Raw genomic sequence first — 26,502 nt, forward strand, 5'->3', positions numbered from 1 at the left:
TTTCTGCTCACCGGCTGTGCCAAGAGCTAAGGCACATCAGTTGCCTCGGTTTCCTGTTTGGTGGGTGAAGATCAGAATTGTTTCAAGTATCCTGGCTTTAATTCTCTCGCCTAAACAGCAAAACTGACCATCGCTGCCTTAAGTGAACCACCTGCGATGCAAAAGCAAGCCACTCGCTGCTCCTCGAGCTTCCTGCACTTCTCAAATCCTCTCCGAAGCTCTTGAGATTAATAGTTTGTAAGTTCTCGTGTCAATTAGGTCAAATGCTAACCTCATTAATCTCCCGTTTAAGGATTTCCAAACCCTCTTTCTGCAGACATACCTAATTATTCGCCCTCACCAAGCTGCCACTGTCCTGCTTTCCTGCCGTGGTGTCGTCCCCGACCGTCACACCCGGCCATGAAGGCTCCAGGCCGGGCCCGGAGCTTTGGGAACACTGACACCCTACAGATGTTGTCACCCATCCTGCAAACCCCAAACCTGGGAGCATTTATGTTCTGGCAACTAAATCTCTCCGTGTCAAGGACCAGAGAGAAAAGAGCGGTGTCACTGTGGGCCAGGGGTGTCACAGCACTGGGTGTCCTGTGGGCCCACAGGAGGGCCGGCTTTGGGGTGACCTGGGGGGTGTGTGCTGGGAGAGGCGCTCTGAGGGGCCTGGGTGGCGTTTCACAACACTGAGTGCCCCGAGGGTGTCAGGCTGGATGGGCTGGGCTGGGTTTGGGTTTGATTTGGATTTAGTTTGAGTTGGTTTGGGTTTGGGTTTGATTTGGATTTTGTTTGGAGTTGGGTTGGGTTTGGGTTTGGGTTTGATTTGGATTTAGTTTGGGGTTGGTTTGGGTTTGGGTTTGATTTGGATTTAGTTTGGGGTTGGGTTTGGGTTGGTTTGGGTTTGGGTTAGACTTGGACTTGGTTTGGGTTTGGGTTGGTTTGGGGTTGATTTGGGTTTGGTTTGGATTTAGTTTGGGTTTGGGTTTGGTTTGGCTGGTTTGGGTTTTGGTTGTGATCGTTTGGGTTTGATTGGTTTGGATTTGGGTTTGATTTGGTTTGGGTTTGATTGGTTGGGGTTGGATTTGTTTTGTGTTTCGTTTCGTTTGGGCTTGTTTAGTTTGGAGTTGGGTTTGGCTGATTTGGGCTTGGTTTCGTTGGTTAGGGTTTGGTTTGGTTGGTTTGGGTTTGGTTTGTTTTGGTGTTGGGTTGGTTGGGGTATGGTTCAGTTCATTTGGGGTTTGGATTGGGTTGGGTTCGGTTTGTTTTGGGTTTGGTTTGTGTTTGGGTTCAGTTTGGCTGGTTTCGGTTCGGGTTGGGGTTTGGTCAGGGCTTAGTTCTGTTGTTTGGGGTTTGTTTGGGTTCGGTTCGGGTTTGTTTATTTCGGGTCTGGGTTCGCTCCGCTCCCTTTCCCCCTGCCTGTCCCCGCCCTCAGCCCCTCTCCTCCCTCTCCCCGCCGCGCGCGTCCCCGCGCTCTCCCCGCCCCCTCAGCGGCGTCGCTGTGCGCGCCCCCGCGGGGAGAGGCGGGGCGGCGGCGGCGCGCCCCGGGCCGTGCTTCCGCGGCTGCGCCCCGCCCGCGCCCCGCGCCCTGCGCCCCGCGCCCCGCGCCCCGCCATGGACAGCGACGAGGAGACGCTGGAGGAGACCGTGGAAGGTGCCCGCGGGGCCGGGGGGGGACCGGGAGGGGACCGGGAGGGACGCGGGGGGGGGTGCGGGTGCCGCATGACATCAGGCGGCTTATGCAACCGGCACATGGCGGCTCCGGCACCGGCACCGGCACCGGCATCGCCCCCCGCCTGCTCCGGCTGGGGGGTGCTGGGGGCGCCGCCCGGGGTCGGGGGCAGCCCGGGCTGTGGTTGCTGCCTGCTGAGCCTCAGCATCTCTGTTCTGCAGCCAGAGCCGAGGGCTCCACACAGGTAAATTGCAAAGCAGAGATCCTCAAAGCGCCCCGCTCGCCTTCTCCTTTGGCTCTGAAGGAGCAGCAGGAGCTGCAGGGTGAGCTTCGTTCTGCTCGGGCTTCATCCGAGCTGGACGCTTGTGTTCTGCGAAACACAGACCCGTGCCGGTGAGGGTCTGAGCGTGTCACCCGTCTGCTGTCCCCATGTGCAACAGCTGTAACGGGGAAAACCGATACGGCCAGGGACATAGCCCGAACACACCAGAAAGGCTTTGGAAAGCGGCGTTTGCAAAACGAAATAGCAAATTGACTGACATAATGTGAGTGCATAGTTCTGCGAAGATTACATGCCTTTATTTCTTTAAATTCCTGCGGATATAGCTACGAGGTGGCACACCCACATTGTTGAAAGACGTGTATTTATTGTTTAAAAATAAATAAATAAATGCTTGCCTTGCTCGGTGGATTGAAGTGTAAGTCTATTCCGTTCTCGCAGGAAAAACACATTTCAGATAATTACTGTATTTTTGAAACCATAGATTAAGACAAGCTACAGTAGTACGAACCTTATTTCATGTAGAAACACTTCCATTTTTTCCACTGCTTCTCCTCTCTCATGTTTCTCATCTGCTTTCTTGTATCCTAACCCTTTTTATTTTTTAAGTGTAGTGTTGGCTGTACCAAATCTCTGAACATTTTTCCTAACAGAAGTGGTTTGATGAGGATTACAGTTTTCTCCTAGGGAGCTACAACATTTCAAGCATGTATGCAGTCAGAACAGAATTGAAAATGTCTGTAAAGTTTAACGTGTTTCTTTGTTCTTTGTCTGGGTTTTATTTCAGGGCATCTAGATGACGATGGGCTGCCACATGGATTCTGTACAGTCACCTACTCATCGACAGACAGATTTGAGGGAAACTTTGTGCATGGAGAAAAGAACGGCCGTGGCAAGTTCTTCTTTTTTGATGGAAGGTAGACACCGACTCTCTGATTTCCTTCTATTTCCTGCCTCCTGCTTACCGTGCTTTGAAAGTAATCCATATTCCTCATATGCTTGGGTTTCCAAACAGGCTTTCTCATTAAAAGCTGTAGTTGTAAAGTTTCCTCTGCTGCTGCGGTGTGCAGAGTGCTGACGGGGTGCCTTTGTGGGCCTGGAGCTGTGTACATAACACGAAGCCCAGAGTTGTTTCCTGGTGGGAGAGAGCAGCCTTGTGAGCGGTCTGAGTGCTGTAAAGTTGTCAACTAATTAGAGACCTTAAGAACTGGGATGTGCTCAAAGCTATTGAGAAAACATTCTGGCAGCTGCTTGGGCTGCAGAGTTCAAGTCCATAAGTACAAGTGGGCTTCTTTGTGTGCCTCATAGCCCTGCACAGAGGATTTGTGGCCCTGCCAGGCCCACAAATAGGTGTAGGGCCTCTCTTAGAAATTGTTTAGTGGTTAAAGGGACCAAGTAAAACACTGCTGTTTTCTCCACTCTACTTAATCCTTTGCATGTTGCATGGTTGTGGCCTGATTTATCTCCAGAAAAGCCCCTATAATTTCCAGCCTCTTCACAGTGGCAGTGAAATCGGGCTAGTTCGTGCCTGTGCGTGTGTTTTCTGAAGTCTTCGTTATGAACACCTTGTGTGTCTTCCCCCACTGGCAGCGTTTCTCCCTGCAGTTGCTCAGAACTGCCTCCAAAGGAGCAGCAGATGTATAAAATGACACGATTCTTCGTGGTTTTGCAGCTGTCGGTGGCACTATGAATAGCAGCTGTTAAACTGACAGTCGTGCCGGGTCTGCTCTCCCCCTGCTCAGCGAACTTCTGAGCAGGAGCGGAGGTATTGTGCTGGCTCAGTGAGTCAGCTCCTTGTCTGTATTTGCCTTTGCAGTTGCTTCATACAGGAGATAGTGTTGTTTTTTTTCATGAGAAGGATAATATTTATATTCAGTTACGCAGGAACTGCTCAGGCCTCCGAGCCTGGATGAAGAAAAATCCCCACTGTTGTTGGTAATGGGCTTATTAAATCTTGTGCAAGTAGCTGAAAATCATTACTGCCCAGCAGCTGACCTCTGTAAAACAGCGTGTTTTTTTTTTTTTTCAAGTTGGCAGACAAGGTCTCTATGGACACATGTACATAACGCTTCTGTGCTTGTTGATGATCTCAGCAGAGCAGTCCCTGATTGTACAGTTAGAGAAACTGACCCACTATTTTGTTTGTAGAGCTGCTCCTCCAAGTAAGCCAGGGTACAGGCAGTGCTCTGTGGGAAAACTCGGGCTGCTGCCTGTGCTGAGCCTTTTCTGTACCTCTTCAGCGTTGCCAATTCTTCCTTTTTTTTTCATTTACATAACCCCTAAAAAAAAAAAATGGAACAGTTGGCTACTGTATGACTTCAGGAACTAACAAAATGAAAATACACAAAAATAGTCTGTAATATGGTTTTGGAAAATGGGATATTTTTATAAACTGGCCTATGTTTATTTTAATTTAGCTAAAGCAGCCTTAACCAAGCAGTCGCTGCTGTTAGTAAAAACATTGCACCTTACCTAGCTCTGCCCACATAGCGAGAGTAAGGTGCGCTCAGGAGTGGATGGCTCAGGTATGCTGAAGGAGGAATGACTTGGCACAAAGCAGGACGTGCTGTTTCCATTAACCGTGCCTTGAGCAAGGCTGAGTGTTTGTGAAGAAGTCTTACGAAGAGAACTGAATTCCAAAAATTTCTCAAAACATCTCTGCCCTGCGGTATTGTGTGCCTCAGTGCAGTCAGTTGGTTGGTTTCACATTGCCTGGGTCTGTTTCCATTGTGGGTTATTTCGCTCACGAGCCTGCCGGTAAAGGCTGAGAGCTAACTGCAGTAGGTCTGTTGTTTGGGGATGGTTGAGTCCTATCAGACGCCGGAATGGCAAGAATTGTTTTCATTTGTCAAGTGTTGGGAAATAGCATCAGCTGCCTGTTTACCTTGTTTGCCTCAGTTAAAACATCTCCCTTTTTTTCAGAGTAGCGATTTTCCTCCTGTTGACTATTTACAGGAATGAAAACCTGGACTAGAGTATCAGTTGTTTTCTTTCTCCCCCTTCAAAAATGCAACAAAACCCAGCGTATTGTTTCAGAGAGAAGTTTCACCTCTGGCACACTCCCTCCTTTGGTTCTCATACGTGAACTTTCACTGGTGCTTATGCTTGCTGGAGAGCCCTTTACCAAACACTTTGCACAGTAGCTCTGTGTGAGAGTTGTGCTTTGCACTGAGCTGCAGCTGCTGTTCTCTGTTAACTGGAAGCTCTCATAAAGTAACAGCTCCTGGATAGCAATAGAGAGGGGTATTATTTTTAAGAAAGTTTTCAATATTGCCATATACGAGGAAGGGTGTGTAAATGGGTCAGGGCCTGTTGATGTAACTCAGTACCTGGAAGCATAGTGCACTGTGTGTCCCCCCAGCATTTATCACAGGTTTACTCTCTAGGTAGTGGATATTCCAGATCCACGCTAGGCCTGGCAGCGAGATCTGAGTTACAGTCAAAAAAAAAAAAAAAAAGAAGTATTTTCTTTGCATTTCTGAAGAAGCGTTGTAATTTAATAGTTCAGCTAATGCGATTAAAGCTAACAAGAAGGTTGTTTTATTTCATTATGGAAACTGGGAGTGACTTCTTTTAAAGAATGATCTGAAATGTGGACTCCATGCGTGTTGCCAGCTACGGTGAATTTCAAAGCTGGTGACCTGTGATAAACCCGAGGAGAAAGCCGTGTCGTTTGCAGCCAGATAAGCACACGGATTTCTGGTGGTTCTCATCTGCTCCGCTCCTTCCCCGTGCTCTGCTGCAGGAGCTGTCTGCACGCATCTGTAGCAACCAGCATCAGGAAATTCATCCAACTGAAAAGTAAAGCAGCTTTCCTGCCCCGTCCCCTCTGCGTCTGGTTTGTGTTGTCTGCTGGGGCACGGCGTGCAGCGTGGGGAAGGGAGCTGGCTGGAACGGCGTTGCTGTGAAGGCAGCTGCATAAAACCAAACCTGAACTCTTGTTTCTAAACAGTGTCTGACACGAGTAACTTACGTCCTTCTATTGTCGTGTGTGTTCCCATGGAAACCTCAACCAGATTGCCAAAATTTTGTGAAAACAAAGAGTGAGGTTTTAGAAACTAGGAAGTTACTTCTGAGAAAACATTCCTTCCCCAGCCCTCAACAATGTTTTGTAGGACGTGTAGAGTCTTGTGCTCCCAGGCAAACTTCGGGCTTATACCACAGATGCCTGCATCAGAAACAGAATTATGCAATGACAGTGCGTGTGCTGCGGCTGGCTGTTAGCTAAACATGCTGGGGTAAAAGCCAGGCAGTTTGTATTTCCTTATGCTGGCTCTAACCTGAGAAAGAAGTACCTGTAAAGGAGACTGTGCTCAGTTAAGCTTTCATTCTTTGTGGTTTCCATCAACAGCCTTTTGAAGCTGGGCAACAAGGCAGAATGTGAGAGTATTACGGCATCCCTTCTAAAGGGGTTGCAAGACAAAACCAGAGTGAAATCAGTGTGTCTTTGTTCAAATCAAGTGCCGCACTGGTTCTGTTTGACAGGCTGTGCTCCACTTCAGTAGAAGTGCATGGAAAAATGACAGTGCTTTCAGCAAACCCAGCACAGTCTGCTGCTAAGCATATTGCTAGGGAACTAGCTTCGGAGCGGTGGCAGGCTGCAGTTTGTGCTCTGTTACTGTCCACCTGTGTGGCAGAGCCATTTCATCTTACCAGAGATGTCACCAAAGATCCAAACACAGGAGGCAGCGAACCCTCAGGTGAGGGCAGCTTTCCGTAGCGATAATTTCTTTGACCACGAGCAGTCTGTTTGTTGCTTTAATTTGCTACCTCAGCCTGTTAAAGCAGCAGCTCAGCAGTGCAATTGAGGTGAAGAGGTCTGTGTACACACACTGCACCCTGGTGAAAGGACAGCGTCAGACGCAGGGCTGTGTTATGCCTCCTTCTTGGATTGGGGAATAGTCTTCCACTGCTGTTTTCTTTCTCTTTTTACCAGCACCCTGGAAGGGTACTACGTTGATGATGCCCTGCAAGGCCAGGGAATCTACACCTACGAGGACGGAGTAGTCCTTCATGGCACGTATGTGGATGGGGAGCTGAATGGGCCAGCCCAGGAGTATGACAGTGACGGGAGACTGATATTCAAAGGGCAGTATAAGGACAACATTCGACATGGAGTTTGTTGGATATATTACCCGGTAAGCCTGACCTCCTGCTCTTTTATTGCAGAACAGTACCCATATGCATCCCTCTTTTTTCCACGGCTGAAACAAATATCCACCAAGAGCCAGCTATCCAAAGGTTAGCACACAAAAATACGGGTGGAATATTTGTGCATTCTGGTTTTGGATAATCCGAGACACAGCCAAACCTTTTGAGCGTTGAATGTTTGTCCAGCAGGCAGGATACGGTAAGGCTGTGACGTGCATTTATCATTTTCATGTTCCTGGGAACCCAGCCCCTTGGAAGTGCATTTCCATGCACCTCCTCAGGAAGGCCGGGACAGTGATCCTGCCACTTTGTAGTGCTGACTGCAGGTAAAGAGCACAGGAGCCATGCAAGCTATTGCTCCTGGTTAGCAGGGAGAGGAGACCTTGTCTGCTTCTGCAGGGCGTCTTGTGGCGTCTGCCTTGGCACAACAGATGAGGTGGAACTGGTGTGAGAATTGTGCCTCTGAGTGGGGGGAGTCTGTTCATGAACCCAGCCAAGGTTAGGTCTTTCTGATTCTTGGTTAAAAACTTGGGTATTCCTCTGGAAAACCCTGGAGAATTTTTTGATATGCTACTTAAGGCAACAATGGTACTACTGGCTTTATAGGTGTTTGTTTTTTTTCTGTGTATGCATTAACTTGGGCGTTGATTCACAAACAATTCACATCAAATTTTTGTGAATCAAAGCTCAAGACTTGTGTCACACAGAAGGAAAGACCTTGTGTTTTGGCTGTGTCACACTATGTGGAAAAGCCAGTTAATTTCCTGCATTGGTTTTATCCTGACTGGAATTAGGCTTTATCCAGTTTCTTCATGTCACTCTTTCTTACTCCTTGTCACAAACTCACGTCTGAACTTACTGTCATTGAGGTTGCTTCTTTAAAAAGTCAGGAAAAATAACTCAATACTCTGCCTTTTCTTTTTTGTCCATGCTTTCAGGATGGAGGCAGCCTTGTGGGAGAGGTGAATGAAGAAGGAGAGATGACCGGAGAGAAAATAGCCTACGTCTATCCTGATGGAAAGACTGCGTATTCTGGAAGGTTCATAGATGGGGAAATGATAGAAGCAAAACTGGCAACTCTGACATCTGTAGAGGATGGGAAACCTCAATTTGAAGTAGTACCAGGCAGTAAGTCCAGCTAACACACAAACTTATGTTCTTCCTTGTATTGGAGCCATTTACTGCAGATGGCTTGGTCTATATAGTATTAACCAGCGCTGGCTGTGATGAGAGAGTAGGCGTGTTAGTGAGAAGCCCTCTTTCTAAACTATAAAGTTGGACAGAAGAGCACGAGCGTGGGGAGAGATTTGTTTGCTCTGCAAACAAATGGGAAGTGACCCATGTGGTGGTGCTGCTGAATTGCATTTCGTAACCCTTCTCTGGCAGGCTGAGGGGCACAGTCCTACTTGTCGCGCTCACCGTTGCCATCTGGGTCAGCGTGAAAACCTGCGTAAGGGTGTTAATGCTGGCACAGCTGCCAGCTTTGTCTCGTTAGTGAAATAATTGGGAGTGGAGAACGGGGGTTGTGGTCTGGTTGTAGCTCTGTCAAGCTAGTGCAAGCAGCGTCGCTGCTGTGGATGTTTTGCTCTCTGTGTTATTGTGCTGAAAGGACGCGGGGACTGGCATTAGTGAACTAGATTCAGTAGTTGTATAACAACCTGACTCACCAGCACCCTTCAGCCTGCCTGGTCCTGCTGACACAAAGAGGCTACGAAAAGGTTAGGGTCAGGGTGATGCCTGTGCCCACGCCGTGCTCCCTCTGCGGGGCAGTGGCGAGTTGGGGCTGTAGTTCTGGGGTGGTTTTGTTGCTCTGATGCATAAGTGGTGTTTTGGGGGTGAGAGGGCTGAGCTGTGGACAGGGCTGTGAATGTAAACAAGAACCGTGCTGTAATACTGACTGTGCTGCCACCAAGGATCGTCTCCCTCAGTATGAAATAAAACCCAGTGAAAGAGGATGGCAAGTGAGGGAATGCCTGTGACCTTTTATTTTCTTATCGCAACCTCTCAGATGTGACAGCAAATCAAATTTTAACCTAAAAACAAATTGAGAAGGCACAGTTGTGCTTTGTAAATAGGATTCAGTTGCACTCTGTGTGAAGCTGCCTTCAGCCAGCAGATCTGTTTTTAGAACTTGGATGCTGTGGACAATGGTCTTTTATCAATCCTTAGTATTCTGGGTTGTTTTTCTCCTTATTTCCACCTGCATCTTAACCTATCTCCCAGATAGTCCTCTGGCACAATAGTTGATTGGAGAGAGATGTAAGGGTATAATTAGAGCTGTACCACTGAGTTGCTTATTAATGGCAGGAAATAAATGACTGTAGCAAATGTACTTTGTGATTACTGAACATTATCTTCTGGCTGAAGTCTATTCTGGTTTTGAGCTAGAAAACATTTCATATATGAAATAGTCCAGCATTTTTTAGACTTAATGTGTTATTTATTTAGTATATCCTTTTTAAATTTTCTTTTACGTTTTAATGAAAGACTCTGGGAAGGGTCAGTTTTGGAAGACTGTCCTGACCTTTAAAACTTGGTAGTTTAAAGACGATGCATCCTCTTGTTGTGATTAATATACTGCTACTCTGGCATGTTGAGGGGAGACAGGTAATCAAGAAATGTAATCTCGCAGAAGTCCTTTTGTAAGTGCAGTTCTATATAATACCCTTTTTTTTGAAGCATGACATTTCTTGCAGACATTAAAACTTAATTTTTTAATGCCTTGATTGCATTTAAGGTTGCCCATTAGTTTATTTATTTTGATTTCTCTTTCTAGGCCCGGTGTACAGTTTTGACAAATCTACTTCATCCTGCATTTCTACAAATGCACTTCTTCCTGATCCGTATGAGTCAGAGAGGTAGGCATTTTTTTTCTTCTGCCCACTTTTGATGCTGTCAATACTTCTTTGCTGTAGCATATTTAGGCCCTGATTTTACAAGCCTTTTCCTCATTTAAAATAAAAATTGTTTAAGGTTTTATGTGGAATCCATTATTATACATCAGTAAATGTGACTTGAATTTCTTTGATTTACACAATAAAGTTGCACTCCAGTGGGTAGAATGCAGCTGTGTGTTTTAACAGGTTAAAGCAGGATCTCTTTAGCATTTCAAACGCATGTTCGGTACAGTACTTGGACTCCACTAACAGCCCACATCTGTGACATTCTGAACAATCAAGTGCACTGTTGACACCCTAGATCCATAACTAGCTTCAGGTTGCTGTGTGCTGCGCTCAGTGGGTCTCACTGCACGCGTTGCAAAGTTTGCTGCCCTCCCTCTAGATGCAGCAAAGCACCAAGAGTAAATCATCAAGCTGGAGAGGTTCTTCTAACACTCCTGTAATGTTACAGCTCATATTCCTCACAGGATATGTTCCTCAGCAGATTGTCTCATGCCAGTCAGTTGGTGACACTCCTTTACTTCTTCTGCGGCTAGCACACAGTATATTGCATAATTTACTTTTTACCTAAGCTTCAGAGGCCTTGCTGTGTAGGACTCTCAGCTGTAGTCTTTTTCTGGTGCTCCAAAGTATCTAAACAAGTGATCAGCAAAATGCGGGCATTTGCTTGGTTCAGGTACTTGAAGATACAGGGATTCCACCTTGAAAACTCTTCCTCAGTAGAATACTGATCTGTGCATGTGCACACCAGCAACCTCGGCGTAGTCAGAACCTCCGGGGTTGCCAAAATAGAGAGTGTCTGCAAGAGAGGAAGGTGAAGGGATTGCATTCGGAGGTTATGAATTATTAGTTTTCTTATTATATTGAGTTCTTAGCCTTTATGCCATTAGCGTTGTGATGTTGCTTCTTGAAAATGAAACCTTTACACAGTCACTAATTCATGTTGTTTTTCCCTTTTAGGGTGTATGTTGATGTCTCTCTCATTTCCAGTGCTGGAGAAGGATTATTTTCGAAAATAGCAGCAGAAGCTAGTACAGTTATGTCCTTTTACAACGGAGTGCGAATTACACACCAGGAGGTAAAGGAAAGAAAATCAGTCTGAATTTTCATTGCTCCTTCAGAAATCTTATTGTAGGATTTTACACCCACTCCCCTTCCTACCCTTAAGTTTTAATAGGATGGAATTTAATTGAAAGAAAATGAATGTTGATCTTTGTTTACTTTAAAAAAAAATCACCACCAAAAATGCCCACCCTTATACACAGGAAAAGCTTTAGTTGCTTATATTTGAACACATTTGCTTTCAAACTGCTGGCCAAGTTGACCCCTCCCCACACACACTGGATTTTTGCCTTGCAAACTAGGTAGACAGCAGAGACTGGGCCCTCAATGGAAACACAATATCCCTGGACGACGAGACAGTGATAGACGTGCCAGAGCCCTACAACCACGCCGCCAAGTACTGTGCCTCGCTGGGGCATAAGGCCAACCATTCTTTCACTCCGAACTGCATCTATGACCCGTAAGTAGTCATCTGTTCTGAAGCAAGGCCGCAAGGCTGTGCTGCAGCCTGCAGTCTGGGTTTGTAGGGTGCTTCAGGGCAGCTGTGGGGCTGGGAGTAGTGGGTCCCCATGCTCAAGTTCATGCTCTCCTGCTGAGTTGGCACTGTGGATGCATGTTGTCTTTTCAAACTAACCCCATGGGGTAGATTCAAGTTTGCAACTGTACTACCTTTGTGATGAATTTCAAGAGCTGCCTGTTGGTTCTGACATGCACAAGCACTGCTCTCTAAGTCCTAGTCAGACTCTGAACCATATTTGCTGAACTGCAGAAGCCTGTTGCAGAAGCAACACCATCAGATGTTGCTGTCTTGTCCAAAACATGAAAAATAAGCATCTTGCTGCTTTAGAGTTGGTGCAGGGCACTAGGAAACTTCTCATATATGCAAATACTCAAGGATGTAAATATTTTCATACCAATGTATGAATGGACAGACCGGTGCGTACCTAATTAGAAAACAGTTTTCCTTTATTAAATAAGTTGGTTTCCTTTACTGTTGGGCCCTGGGAGAAGATTCACAGAGGTGTATTATGACTGGCAGCTAACCTGTACTGGGAAAATTAAGATGAGCAATTTTTCCCTGCTCTCTGGTCTCACATAATCTATAGCATTCTCTAGTTATCCAGCTATTTATCACTGCAAGCCCAAGGCATGTGGCAGTGATCAACTTTTAATTTATTCCAAGCGAGCAGTGTTGTAGGACTTTTGGAAAGCTTCAAGCAATACAGCTATGTAAAGCTGTTCTGATAAATATGTGTCCTCATTACTGAAGCCTTTTTAAGGTTGACTTGAAGAAATCTGCTCATCTGACATCAGAGTACATGACATTACACTCAGCTGTGAGTGACATTTGTGAAAGGGGCTAACCGAGTCTGTGAATTGACCGCTGAGCCTAGCAAAAGTGTTTGTTCCCTGTCTAGGTTTGTTCACCCTCGTTTTGGGCCAATCAAGTGTATCCGTACCATCAGGGCTGTGGAGAAGGACGAGGAGCTCACGGTGGCTTACGGATACGATCACAACCCCGTGGGACAGAACGGGCCAGAAGCACCCGAGTGGTACCAGCTGGAACTGAAAGCTTTCCAGGCTGCCCAGCAAAAGTGAAGCGGGAGCTCCTCCTCAGCTCAGCAAACTCAAATAGAAACTCGGATCTATGCACTACCTTTCTACTGAAAACTGGACAACCAGGGATTGTTCATGCTGTTGCATCATAACTTTGCATTCTGTGTTAAGAGATAAGTTTCTTGCATACTAACTAGGTTTGACTGTGTTACTCATAGCAGATTTAAAATTAGCTAGCGTTGCACCAGTCTTATCTGGAGAAATTATTTAATATTCTATACAAGACGTGATATTCTTTGGTAGCTTCTGCTTTTGCACCATATGCAAAGATGCCAAAAGACTAGACAGAAAACTAAAATGGGTATATCGTTCACTTTTAGTCGGCAGACTTAGTGTTGCTCTCTATCTGCCTAGGCATTATTGTGCAACTGCATTTTGCATATATGCCACTTGTGATGATAACAGTAATATTTTGATATTCTCTAATAGTAGCATAATTTTGCCTTTTTAAACCTTTGATCTGAATCTTGCAATAGAGCAGTTTATTAGCATATAGGAGGCTGGGTTTTAACTCCCCTTTCCTCTTGTCTGAACGTTGTTCTTTCTACAAATCCTCTTTTGCAGGAGAAAATCCTTTCTAACTAGTGGAAAGGCTTGTGTGTGTATGTGAGAGTGCTGTGTGTTGGTCTCTGTGGCTCTCTAAATAGTATAGCAACATGTCCAAACCTAATATTTATCTAGCCTTTATGGCTGGCTTATTTTATTTAATTTATGATTATGACACGCAAATGAAGCTGTTCTTTGCATGAAGACTTTCCGAAGGGAGAAAACAGATTTACTTGTTGAAGGACTTTCAGAAGTAGGTGTTCTGGAAGGCAGACACTTGAACTGCATTAGTGTCCACGAGTTGGTGTACGTATTTCACCAGTTGTTGAGGTAGAAATTTTAGCAGTGAGACGCTTGTGTCTCATGTGGGTGCTCCTAGAGGAAGTGCGTGTATTCGAGGGCAGGCTGCAGTACTGGGTTACGGAGCGCTGTATCTTTTCTGTGTGTTCAGCTGACAAAGAATATAGCCTCGTAGCAGTCTTTTAGCAGTACTAGCTTAAGACACAGTGAATTAATACAGTACGAGATGTCAAAATAAGATTTAAATAAAAGAGAAGATTGTTTTTGGAAGACAAACAATGAATGTAAAAACATCACTCACTGCTCGTATTTAGAAACAGCAGTCAATCCATAGCTTTGTTACAGCCAACAGTGGGGGCTTGTGAATATTCATCTGCAGGGTTGTGTTCTGGGGTTTTTCAGGGATAGGAGAGTTGTTCATTTTTCTGGATACTGTACTGGTCTTGCCTAATGCTGTAGAAGAGAGAGATAATGTATCGTTTCAGTCTGGATACTGGAGCCCCTTTGGGTCTACGACCCTCTCTTTTGGGTTTAGCAGCTTAGGAACAACTCAGATGCATTTGCAACACTTTCTTTAAATGTTTGTAGTTAAAACTGTTTGTATATATGTAACATAAACAATTTGGAGATTAGACCTACCTTTCTATTGCAACACACTAGCTTGGTTGCTTGAATGGCTGGAGGTGCCTGGCTGTCAGGGGAGCTGGATGTGGTACCTGGAGGTGGAAGGAGGAGGCTGCTGCTTTGTGCAGCCCGAGGGTCTTTGCTTTGGCAGGTGTACAAAGCTAGGAATTGTACATGCAGCCCTCCTGGGCGTGGGGCTCTGCTTAGTTCCTCTGACTGCTCACAAAGCTTTTTCAGCACTTTACTGTTTAAGCTCTCACAAAAGCAACTCTGTACGTGTGCTGGGGTTCAGCTAGGCTCGGGGCTCTTTGACTCTCTTCCAGCAGTGATCTGAGAGTGCGCTGCGACACAGCCCTTCTTGTGCTGGAGACTTGTGCCACAGCTCCACTTCTGGTCCAAGGCAGGTGGCTGGCAGAGGTGATGTCTCGAGGACTCAGCTGAGCGTGCAGGGAGACAGGACTGGGCCTCCAGGTGAGGGAGACTTGGCAAAAGCCAATTGTCAGCACAGCTTCAGCAAATCAACCCCAGAAGGAAATGTGTGTGTTTTGCTCTTTCTCTGCCTGCCCACAGGTTATTATTTTAGGTCATAGCTGTTTCAGCCATTTGCAGAAAGGCATGTCTCTGGCAGGAAGCTGTTGTGTGTGTCTCGTGGATTATTCTTCCACAGCCGTGACATCTAAAAAGTTAGGCTCGTGTTTAAGTGCGAGGAAGAGGAGAGGGAAGATGCGTGGCTGAATGCAGCTGGTTGGGCAGTAACTCCTTCCACATTAACCTGCTTTCCTTCTCAACAACCCACTCCGGGCTGCTCACCTCTTCGTGCCAGCTGGAGAGCTGTGCTTAAAATGTTCCGATCCCTCAAGCTCCTCTGGCTTTGTTCCTGATCGGGCTCTGATTCCTCTCTTCTCCTCTTCACGTAGACTCGCTAATTTTAATAGATTTGTCTGCCTTCATATTGTGTGATTTTAGAGAGAAGTAGAAGACGGGGTGCTCTTTGCACATCGAGTTCGGTGATTGCATTCTAAAATAGGGAATTCCTAGAATCAAGGCACTCAGGTGTCCTCGGTGTGTTCTCAAAAGCCACTAATTTGGCTGCAGTCAGGCAGATGCTCTTGCATTTGTAGCCTGCTAGTTTGCAGCAGCTTTTGTCCGTGTTAGCTCTACTGTCCTTTTTCTCTCTGCTCTGTTAAAATCTTCTGGTCCTCCTATAGACCCCTTCTTCAGTGACCAACCTATAAAAGTTGTGGTTATGAAGCTGCTTAGGCTTGATTCAGGACCAAGCCTTTTAATTCTTCTGTGTTTTGTTTCTCTTTGTGGTCTGTTAGAGCGGAGACAGTTGGGATGGTTTTTACCACAGGACAGTGAAAGGGCTCAGAGCTCAGCGGGTCCTTCAGAGGTTTTTGGGAGGTGTGCGTTGGCAGCCACAGGTTTAAACACAGGTTAACTACGTAACTCCGAGTAATGCCTTAACTTGGTCAGTGTGTTCTGCAGCTCGGCTTCTGGGGTTCTCTAGGCAGCGAGACCAGCTTAGCAAAACTACTTATCAGTAGTAACGTGAGACCCACCCCAAAACTTGGATCTTAATTTGGAGCAGACAAAATTGTCATTTTGCAAAGCGATCTTTTTGAGCTTGCTGAATGCTGCTGACAGTGAAAATGCAGTAAGTGAAGCAGCTCTGCTTCACTGGGGCTGGCCCAGGGCCTTTCCTCTTGGAACAGGAATTGGAAGAAGAGCTGATACCTGTCAGCTGAACCTGGGTGGCCAGCTGGGTCTTTCCTGTACCCTTTTGGGGAAGACATGAGAGAACTTGAAGTTGCTGCTTTTTTCAGGTACATGTCAGTTCCCAACTTCCACCCTTGGCCTGCAGGACTGCAGATGGCTTCAGTGTAATGGCAGGGTTGTTAGTGGAGCACCTTTTTGAGAAGGAGCCCGTATCAGCCTGTGTTAGAGGCTGTTGACTGTCTCTCTGAAAAGAAAGCTTAAATCGATCTCCCTGCTATGGCAGCACTGTGTTTTCTCACCAGGAATAGAGAAGCCTAGTTTTAGAAGCAGTTAATTTTGGAGATGAGAGCATGGGAAGTTACAGCTGAGAGCTACCTGCTGCTGGGTCATGCCTCTGGGTAAGAGGGAAAAGGGCTTAGGCATAGAGAAGGGGATCTCATGCCGAGTCTGCTGCTATAATGTGACTCTCTGGGATCTACAAAAACACCTAATTTTCCTTCACAAATCTGAAAGTTTTTTTCAACTTTTTTTGCTACTAATAAAAAAAAAAAAGCCACCTTATCCTACAGAAATGAAGTCCTGACTGATGGAAGAGTCAAAGAAGTCCGTGGTTATGTGGAGCTTCAGCTGTCAGAGTGATAGCTCAGGTAGCTCTTTGACTTTTCCTGCAGTTGAGACAACACCTGTTGGATGGCCCTTGCTTTTGTCTACATGCAGCTCAAGCATGGCAATGGGTGGCTCGCACAGGTTTTGGCCACTTGGGAGGCCTGTTGTGTGCCCTTGCAAGGCTGCTTGTTTCGGGAGCGACTCGATAGCCGACTCTTTAGCTGAGCCTTTTCAGACGCGGAGCTCTTAGTGTTGCACACAGCCAGCAGTGGCTGTAGTTTCTTTCTCAGGGCTGTTGTAATTCTTGGCTGGCGTGGAAGCGAGAGCACCCGTCAGGATTTCTCGCCCTCTGCTAGGTGCTCAAGGAGCAGAGCAGCCAATGGCTGGTACAAGAAACCGAGAAGTGGTGCAGATCCTCACTTGTCTGTTTCCTTCCCCTGGCTCTAAGCCACCGCGGGGCCTGGCTGCAGGTGGGTTGTCCCCGTCGCACCTGTCCTGCAGTGGAAAGCAGGGCTCACCACTTCGGTTGTGCCAGGAACTGTACAGCATCGTTTCTGTCCCAGAGGCCTCTCTGATTTTTATCCTTTTATTTGAATCGACAGTACTTTGGAAAATGCTTCAGTTGTGACGAGGTAATGAGTTGTACAGAGCTGGTTATCTGCTGCTTTGATTTCCTCTCACACAACAGAATTTCTGAAGCTGTAGGTGTCTGAGGAACTCACCTCCAAGCACTTAAAAAAAAAAAAAAAATTGCTTTGAAAACAATGTTGCTGAAGTGTCTCCTTACATGCTGGGATGCTGCATTATACGCCGCCTCCTCGCTTACATCACGTTGTCATATGCTGAGAGTATTTGGGTGAGGAGCGCAGGCGTGGGAGCAGCTTCACCTGTGGATCTACGTGGGCTTCGTGCTCACCTGTGCCCCCCTGGGAGAACTTGTTCTTTTTGCTTTGTGTACTGGAAACACGGGAACTATATTTTTGGAAGAAGAGTTTCTAAGCAGTCTTATAAAGAATTTTCTTTTTTTTTCTTTTTTTTTTTCTAAAAAGGTGCAAGATTGAGTGCATGTTTACTTGCCCCAGATCAAAGGTTTTGAACACTAAGGTCACTATCTGTTGAATGGACCCTCCTCTTGGCGCTCTTCTGTCTTCAGGCAATTGAAGCTCCTGCCCTCTCTCTCTGCCAGTTCTACTGTAACTACTGTTTTTCTGTTTGTTTCCAGGAGAATTATATATACAAAAGTTCAAAGCAATTAAATGTTCAAGCCATAAAATCATGAGTGTGGGAAGACCCTCTTCACAAGTTTTAACATATTTGTATGTAAAATGATGTTTGTATGAAATATTTTCATGGTAGAATGAATATTTAAAAAAAAAAATCCACTAAGATCTAAACCAAATTTAAAAGGATGTCTTTTTGTAAGATGCAAGTGTAATTGGTTACCAATAAGTAGTTTTTTTTAAAGGGGAGATGCAACAAACTATTGCAAATTATAATTGCAAATGGTCGTTTCTGCTATTTGGGAAGGTATTTATGCAGCGTTACCCACGGCTGTCATAAATCATTGCAATAGCAAGGCCAGTCACATCTTCAGGACATACCTCCCAGCTTGGCCCTCGGTGGTGTCGTACGGGCGGACCCATCCCTCCTTCCCGCGGTTTCCTCCTCCTTTTCCTACTGTAACTGTACCCAACTTCACTCCTGAGCTAAGATCCAGACTAAACTTGTGTGTTACTCAACAGTTTCTGCTGGGCCTTCTGCTGTTTTAATACTCTTTAGCCCATACTTCGTGGGTGTCTCTGTTCTGAGGAACTAAGTGCTACAGAATAATCCTTGGGGTGAGCTTATCCACGCGTTAGCAGTTAACCCCGGAGTATTTAACTTGTATACAGTACTTGATAGGTGTTTTATGACATTTGTACTCGAACTATGAGCCTTACTGAACATCTGGAGGTTTATTCATGACTTTTCAAAAATGGATAACTCTAAGAAAGATGTTTACATGAATGGTGATTGCCCTTCCTTTGATGTTATGAATGAGGTTTTTATAGTGTGTTTGGGTGTATGTGCAAGGAAGCAAGAAAAAAACAAAACAAAACAAAAAAGTTTCTGGGGAAAAAAAAAAATAAACAAAATAGACTTGACAAACATTTGTAATAAGTGAATTTTAAAGATCGCTTTAATTGCGCTACGAAGGCAATGCAGATATTAAACTATTCAAGAGAACGGCCGCCTCCCTGCCTCTTTCTCTGGGGCTTTCTCTGGGGGTTTCTCCTCTCCTCCCGGGTTACCTCAGGGCTCGGGGGCGGCTCCGAGCCCGGCCTCGCCCCGTCCCCGTCCCCCGCCTCCCCGCGGGGCCGTGTCCCGGGGCGGAGCTGCGGTGCCGGGGCCGTGCGGGCGCTGCGTGCCCCGGCCCGGCCGGTCCCGGGGGGGGCCATGTCTCGGTGCCGGCGCTCCGGGGATCGGTACCGGTACCTGGTGTTCTGGCAGCGCCCCATGGTGCCGCTGGGGCTGCTGCAGCTGGCGCTCAGCGCCCTCTGCGTCGTCAGCGGCTTCGTGGACGGCGTCTTCAGGACCGAGTCCGCGCTGGGCAGGACCAGAGCCCCGGTGTGGGCCGGCATGGTGAGGCTGCGCCCCTTCCCTTCCTTCAGCTGCTCTTTTCCCCCGCTGCTGCCTGGGGTGGGGCAGGCCGGGGCCGCTGCTGTGGCTCCTGGCTTCCTGCTCCGAGCCCAGGTAGCGCCAGCTTCCTCCTCCTGCCGCCCCGCTCCAGGGGCTCGGTGACACCGGTTTCTACCAGGTAGTGCAGAAAATGGGGCGTCGTGGCAATGGCCAGGCCTTCCTGCAGAAGCCCAGTGACCGCAGAGGCCGATGAAGGTTAGGAGGGGAGCGCGTGCTCAGCACTGAGGTCTCCTCCATCTCCTGGTGCTGCTCCGTGTCCCACAGCGGGGCACTGGGGTCCTGCACCCACTGGGGTCCTGCACCCCAACTCCTTACATCCCGGTGATCCGCCACCCCAAGGCAGTGCTACCGAAGCACACACTCCCATCCTGAGCCTGCCGGCCTTCCTCCAGCGAAAACTTTCGTCCCTCTGCAAGCTGCGTGATGGCTTGGGAAGGCAGCACGGGCTCAGCTCTGTTATGTGAGGCCGCTCCCAGGATTGCTGCCGTGGGTGCAGCTGGTGTGTAAGACACGTCTCATGCAGCCCAGCATCCTGCCGCTGCTCCTAGCCTCCAGCAGATGCCTCAGAGGTTAAACGCAGTAGATCAGCAACTCTCTTCCTTCTTTCTGTTTGTGATCTGACAGCTCCTCTGGTCCCAGCCTTGAAAACGAGGGCCTTCCATCTGTTCTGTGGCACTTTATCTTCAGAATCTGATACGTGTCGTCCAGTTACCAACTCCTTTTCTGGTCTGCAGGTCATGGGAGTCCCGGGCGTCCTGGCTTTGTTTTCCTCTCAGAGAAAGAACCCCATTCTCGTAAGCTTTGGGGCTTTGTGGGGAGGGGGGCAGGGGCAAAACGTGGTCGGGGGCAATTGAAAGCTCTTTAGGTAGGAAAAGAACTAGCTGGTTCTTCTGCAAGATGGAGAGCTTTATTGCTGTGAGTTGTCTTCATAGAAAAGGCAACATTGTTAAGCAAAATGAGGCTTCAGTGTTACTTCACTTTCTAATGCATAACATGAGCTATGGCTTTCATAGACAAACACCTGTAGAAATGGTGGCTTTGGAAAAGCCAGCCATCCTGGTACTGCTTCCTGGTATTAAGGGCTGTGTACACCAAGATAGGAAGCGAGTTAAGTGACTTGCATTTCCTAGATAGTTCCTCTGTCCCTGTAAGCCCAAAAGGGGGATATTGTTTCTTAGTAAGAGGACCCTAAGAACAAAGTATTTCAGCCCAGCTTGCACCTGTGGGCCAGATTTGGGCTCAGTTGTATCTCAGCAGTTCAGTATCATGGAAACATTTATCGCACTGCCTGTGGCTTCCACCTGCCTGTTGCTACTGGATACTTTGTGTTATGGGAGGTCAAAGGCTGGTACCTGTCACTCATTAATTAATACCTTTTGTTTGCAGTAATGAATTTAATTTTCTAGAGGATAGTTTAAATTCCTTCCTGCCTTCTTACTCTCCTTTAATTTCCTTATACAGGTGAACGTGCTGATAGCTGCGTCTATAATCTCTTGTGTTGCCATCCTCATTGTGATAGCTTATGGCTCCCTGACGCTGGGCTATGGGGAAGAGGAGGACCTAAGCTCCCACCCAGCCCACGTTATCCGCACGGTAAGTACCGCCTGTGCCCATCGCTGTGGAGCAGGACAGGCCAGCCTGCCACCACGCATGCTCGTATCGCTTCCCACCATGTGCCGTCCAGGTATGAGCCTGGAAGTGGTGAAGCCAGGTTAACTGCAGGGGCTGCACCCAACAGGCTGGGCTTGTTCTAGGAAAAGAATCACGGTACCCATCGTGGAAAGGGACAGTCGGTGAACGTATCCCTGGCCTGCCCTGAGGCAGCGCTTGCTAGGCTCCTGAGTCCCTTCCAGCCTGCCTTTCAGGTGATAAAGTTACAGCAATTACACATCAGCTGATTAAATCCAGGTGTTGTTTCAAGAATATCCCACGAGTAAATGGAAAAGGAATGAGTTAGCCCTTTTATACCTCAAATCTTATGCAAACCATGACTTCCTGTGTGTATGAATACCTCCGAGGTAGATGAAAGTGTTCACTACTTTATTGCAGGACAAAGTCAAACAGGCTGGTGAGGTGCAATGTAGCAAGATGTATTTCCTATTTAGTGTGAAGAGGAGGAGCAGCCGTTCCTTGGATTTCTACTCATTGTTAAAGCCAGAGCACAGCTATTTCCAAACCCAATGCGTTTGCATGATGTCTTAAACTTAGTAAGAACCCTTACCTTACTGCTTGCTCTTTTCCCATTCGGGGCTCACACTTGGCTTGCTCTTCAGCGCACAGGAAGAAAAGCTTTAAATAACACTGACTTTAAATCAATGTCCTAACATATAATCATAGCACTCTTGCAGTAATTAGGGTATTTTTGGTTCACTTTTTGAACGTGGCTTGAACATTTCCTTTTTTTGCTTGCAGAAGTTCGTACTTAGCAAAGTTGTCAAGGGTGCTAGCATCACGATGCTCGTTGCATCGATCTGCAGTACTGTCGTCGTGACGATTATTGCTTACTTGGGATGCCGAAGTCTTCCGTGCTGCGCGTGCTATGATAGCGTAACTGGAATGGTGAGTGAGGAGTCTGGGAGCACCGATTCATTTGCACTGAATGTGGGTGGTAGGGGAAGAAACTGAGGAGATGCGTTGTTCTACAAACCCTATTTTGGCTTTACCCCAGTCATCCAGTGCTAATTCTATGAAATGAAGGGGATGTTAGAGGGATTTTACAGATTTCTATTTTTTCCTTTTACTTCCACCTTCTTATTTATAGTGTTGTGTCAGACCTAGCATAAGTTATCTTCATTTTCTAAAACATTGGTGATGAAGCTACTGTGGTGCCATTGCCTTTGAGTTCCTGCTCTCCCCTGTAAACCAACGATTGCTCCATGGTACAGCATTTCAAAGACTTGCTGGTACTCACAAACCAAGATGCCTCATCCCTAGAACTACAAATTCAGTAGTAAGAATGTCCCAAGTACCGTGTATGAAGCGTAGTGTGCACGTATCTGTAGGGAACCCCGTTTTACTGTCAACCTTTGTGAAATCTGCCTCAACTCATGATGCACACGCTGCTTCTCTGCCAAGTGAGCTCAGTGAATACCAGCTGCTTCTGTACTAGAATAATTCTGATGCTGTATTAAAGCACAAATATCTGGCCATCTTACTTGATAAGAACTTCATTGGTACATCTTATTTGCAAGGCAGCCAAGTGTTTGCAAGTGTGTAAGGCAAGGCTGCTTTAAACTTTCAAGCTAAAACTTGTTGAAAGGAGTGAACTACATAGGCATTTTAAATGTGTTCAGGTTTATCTTCTTGAACAAGCTCACAAAATGTCTTTTTTAATGGTATTATTTCATTCGTAGGAATGGTTGCAACCTAATGAGGACCAGAATCAGGCTCTGGAGATGGTTTGCGCTGTACAAAGTGAGTAACTCTTCCCATCCGTGTTTTTGGATGTTCACCAGGGGTATGGAAGGAACATGCTGAATAAGCTTTACATCACAAGCCAACATCCTGATAACCAAAGTACTCTGAGCCAAAAGAACTCAGGATTTTGTGCAAGAGTCAATAGCAGGTTTAATGATTTCTTCTTTCCTTACCCACACAGGTCCGGGAGACAGAATTTTCAATTTCCCAGATCGGTTTCCAGTCCAGGACGTTGACACAGAGGAAGACACATCCAAACCTCCACCATACATCAGAATGACTTGAAAAAGTGATAGAACATTTTCAAGCTACTAGTCTAAATGTGTAGCAAGATGGATGTGAGAAGTTCTTCATCCTCAAGACGGCTGTGCACTTTCCCTGGGCCTTTTAAAAAGCACCCACAGAAAGAACTATTGACTGCCCAGTGGTCAGCAAAGATCCCAGTGCAAATGACTACAGATATTTTTGGATGTTCAGACTTTACATAGTTAAAATACCTCATTGTCTCTGGAAAGCATGAGCTTTTTTCCTCCAGCTTTTGTACTTAATTCATGTTTTATTCCTCTAGAATTCATCATGCAATTTGTCTAGCAGTGCTAGCCTGATGCATTCAAATATTAAATACTATTAATTTTTAAAGAAACTGGTTTTGGAGTGTTCCCCCCACCCTTATCTTCTCTTCCTCCCCCCTTGAATTATCTGTCATGACGGATCCAGTTCATTATTCAGCTTCTGCATACTTTTCCTTTCTCTTGGGAGGCTGGGGCACGTAAAGTTAACGGTATGAAGCTTTGCCAATGTCATTCGGACACCTCTGTCAAAACGGTGTTTCTGGGTTGTGTTCATGTCTACGTACAGTTAGATTTAGTGATGAGTGCTTGAAGTACAATAGTTGCAGTAGCTCCTCTTACAGAGTAACTTACCTACTTTGAATTCAGTTTGGAGTTTCTCTATTTTGACAGTGGAGACTGAAAGTTTTTTTAAAAAATGGTTATTTTGGGGCGTGTTCTGCTAAATTGTGTTATAGTTCAGGTTCAAGGTCCTCTGTTTGAACCACCTACAGCTCCCAGTCAACTTGCACTGGCTCCTGAGGTGCATAAAATTCCCCTCCGTGCTTTATGGTTCATTTCCAGATAGGCTTAGATGCGCCTGTTGAACAAACACCTCACCTGCAGGCATTGAACATGAAGTGGTGGATCATTTATCCCGCCACAGGGGTTAGTCCAGCACATCCATCCGAGCAGGGCTGGGAAGGCAAGTTCTCCTCTTGAGAAAGTGGGAGGACACCATGTGGGCCTCTGAGGCACGTGTCTCCGAAGCCTTGGCTGTATGTCTGTCCCAAAGGGCTGGGTGCTGTACCCCTGCCTTTGGCTACCTGACAAAAACATGGGGGCCCTGTGGGAGCCACCCTGGGGAGGTGGCGCTCTGCCTGCAGCCTCCCAGCTGCCTGGTGCCTGCAGCAGAGCTCCAGAGATGAAGCAGTGGCCTCAAAGCCTGCTGGCACCTCTGTTTGCAGCTCCTTCCTCTCTCATCTAAATTAGCTCTGCTCTGGGGAAGAAAGCAGCAACTCTGCTTCTGTTTGCTCTAGCAGGGCTAAATAAAATTAAACTTTGTACGTATACAGTTGTCCATCTGCATTGCAATACCTATGAGGAAAATAAAAATAAAAAACCAACAGCAACCAGGGATCTAGAGATCACAGATAAAAAGGATTTCATATGATGTTTCCAGCCTCTATCTGCCTGAGGTTTTCCTACTTGCATTTGTAGGGGCTGGAGGAAAACTATTCAATTAAAAACTCACAAAATGGTAGCACCAAACCCACTAACTACAGGTAATTGGCCAGTTAGTTGGAATCTACTTTCAACTTAAACCTGCCTGTATTTGACTTTTTTTAAAAACATTATTTGCCTTTAATATAGTAATTGGCAACATGAGGCAAAAAGCGGTGCTGTGCCTTATTCTGTGGTGCAGTGCCTGTCAGCAAGCATCAAAGCACTGAGCATGCCTTTTCCCATCCTCAGCTGCTTCTGGCATGGCTCCAAACAGCCTGTGATGACTTTTCCCCACCTTGATTAACACAAACTGCTGCTCTCATCCATTAAGGAGAAGTACCACTCTCTGGGAGAGTCACTGTGATTGCTAACACCTGAAAACAGTTTGGCTTTGATTCTTTTTTTGTTTAAAAGAGATTTTTTGCCTCTGAGGGAGTAACTTGCTGGAAGTATTTTGTTGCTAAACGCCCTGCTCAGCCACTGCACCGCCACTGGGTGGAAGTTACAGCCCTGGCTGGGGGTACTGGGCCGTGACTGTGCCTTAGGCTATGGGGTGCTGCATGCCTGGCGTGAGTCACCGGTGTTCAGCATCTGGTTGAACAGAGAAATTAATTCGATTTTATGGCAAGCATGCGAAGAATAAACTTCAGCAGTCCTTGCCCTAATCCAGAAATGTTTTCACCAGCTCTGAGCGGTAACTCCTGAAGCGAGGAGGTTATGAAAGCAGCACCGGGCCTGCGGGGAGGATGCGAGCAAGGCCGGGGCAAGTCAGGTTCTGCTGGCACGTCGCTGGTACACACACCGAGGAGCTGGCTGCTCCTCCTGCTCTGCTCGGGAAGCAGCCGAGCGGTGGCATTTAGTGGCAGGATGCCCCCCGCAGAGCCCTGCCCTTGCAGGAGGTGCTGCTTTGGCTTGGAAACAGCCCTCTCAGCATATACAGGAGGTTGGGTGTGTAAAAGAGCAGTATGTCTGTCCTACTTCTAAACTAAACATTTGCAATTGCTGCAGCAGCACCTATAAAGCTCTCGATGCCTGGATACTTCTTTTTCAAATGGGTTTTGCTGATCTTTCCACGGTGCAGTTGCAGCACTGCTGTCACCATGCCAGCATGAAGGCACCTAGAATCCCTTACAGCTACACAATGCCAACGATTCTGCTACAAAAGGAGAGCTGCTAGAAAAGAAACGGCTGCACAGTGGAAACCGGTGCAAACTGTATACCGATTTCATTGGTTAGCACTGCAGAAAATATATTTATTTGTGATTGCGGAGCCCGGTGCTATATTTAGTAGCCCGTTCCACATGCGAGCTATGGTTCCCCCCGAGAGCCTGGCAGGCTCTCCAGGGACATTTCATGCACTGCCTCACCCCCAGCTTTCTCTGATGGAAGTCAGATGGATTTTGTTGTACACAAACACATCCACAACACCTCCAGCAGAAAGGCTTCGAGGCAATTATTCCCCACAGGCTTTTTCCCCTTGGCAAGCCGCTAGTAGCTGGAGCTGCTGCCCTGCTGCCTCCCCGCCCCTAAAGGCTGCCCTTTTTGCTGTGGGGAGGGCAGGGAAGCGCAGACACACGCCAGGATGTGGCCTGGCATCCAGCAGTGGTGCTGACAGCTGGTGCACCGCAGCACAGCGCCGGCAGGACAACGTGCGCAAAGCCTGGGGGAAAAAAGGACACGTCCAGCGCCCAGCTAAGCTCCCAGCCTGGTCTGCCTTCAAACTCCCTGCACACACAGGTGCTGCACATTGTTTGCAAGCACCTTGTGCTTCCACCACTGGGAAGTGTAACTAAAGGCATTCTGGAGAAGAATGGTACTTGCAAATGTGCCTCATGTCTCTCCGAGTCCAAACATCCAGCTCTTTTCTAGGGCATGGTAGAAAACTCCTTTGAAAGGCATCACATTCCCTGGCTACACATCCTGCACAGCAAAATCATACAGCCATCAAGCAGGTCATGCTCACCTCACGTAGCATTGTTTGTATTTGTTAAAGATATGACTTTTACATTTAGAAATGCTTTTCTACCTTGGGTAAGCTTAGCAAAAATGCTTCTTCATTGCCCAGCACACAGCACAAGCCTGCAGGATGCCCGGGCTCTGCAGCTGAAGGATGCCAGCATCGCCACCAGCACGGCGTCACTAATCAGACGGTGTAATCAGCAGGTTAAT

At 46.9% G+C, this 26,502-nt stretch overlaps 2 protein-coding genes across 2 annotated transcripts; both read left to right on the plus strand.

Annotated features, from left to right (window-relative positions):
* The first annotated feature begins 1,480 nt into the window (after nt 1–1,480).
* Nucleotides 1,481–18,688, plus strand: SETD7 (SET domain containing 7, histone lysine methyltransferase). Its single transcript, XM_027456738.3, has 8 exons — nt 1,481–1,639; nt 2,725–2,854; nt 6,874–7,075; nt 8,027–8,216; nt 9,865–9,946; nt 10,949–11,066; nt 11,353–11,510; nt 12,469–18,688. Exons 1-8 carry the CDS (start codon nt 1,600–1,602, stop codon nt 12,647–12,649), a joined length of 1,101 nt encoding a protein of 366 aa, XP_027312539.1. The 5' UTR covers nt 1,481–1,599; the 3' UTR covers nt 12,650–18,688.
* A 151-nt stretch (nt 18,689–18,839) lies between these two features.
* On the plus strand, nt 18,840–23,201 carry LOC113843568 (uncharacterized). The gene is made up of 6 exons (XM_027456739.3): nt 18,840–19,084; nt 19,876–19,935; nt 20,603–20,734; nt 21,554–21,700; nt 22,495–22,555; nt 22,740–23,201. The coding sequence occupies exons 1-6, from the start codon at nt 18,899–18,901 to the stop codon at nt 22,841–22,843; spliced, it is 690 nt and encodes a 229-aa protein (XP_027312540.2). The 5' UTR covers nt 18,840–18,898; the 3' UTR covers nt 22,844–23,201.
* Nucleotides 23,202–26,502: the final 3,301 nt, after the last annotated feature.

This window comes from Anas platyrhynchos, chromosome 4 (assembly GCF_047663525.1).
Source record: "Anas platyrhynchos isolate ZD024472 breed Pekin duck chromosome 4, IASCAAS_PekinDuck_T2T, whole genome shotgun sequence".
NCBI classification, from domain to species: domain Eukaryota; kingdom Metazoa; phylum Chordata; class Aves; order Anseriformes; family Anatidae; genus Anas; species Anas platyrhynchos.

Bases quoted from the DNA above. Each gene is read 5' to 3' on its own strand.
- SETD7 (XM_027456738.3), top strand. From the start codon at position 1,600: ATGGACAGCGACGAGGAGACGCTGGAGGAGACCGTGGAAG. The intron at 9,947-10,948 runs GTAGGCATTTTT...TTTCCCTTTTAG, and splicing joins GATCCGTATGAGTCAGAGAG to GGTGTATGTTGATGTCTCTC. The intron at 11,511-12,468 runs GTAAGTAGTCAT...TTCCCTGTCTAG, and splicing joins CCGAACTGCATCTATGACCC to GTTTGTTCACCCTCGTTTTG.
- LOC113843568 (XM_027456739.3), top strand. From the start codon at position 18,899: ATGTCTCGGTGCCGGCGCTCCGGGGATCGGTACCGGTACCTGGTGTTC. The intron at 19,085-19,875 runs GTGAGGCTGCGC...TCTGGTCTGCAG, and splicing joins CCCCGGTGTGGGCCGGCATG to GTCATGGGAGTCCCGGGCGT. The intron at 19,936-20,602 runs GTAAGCTTTGGG...TTCCTTATACAG, and splicing joins AGAGAAAGAACCCCATTCTC to GTGAACGTGCTGATAGCTGC.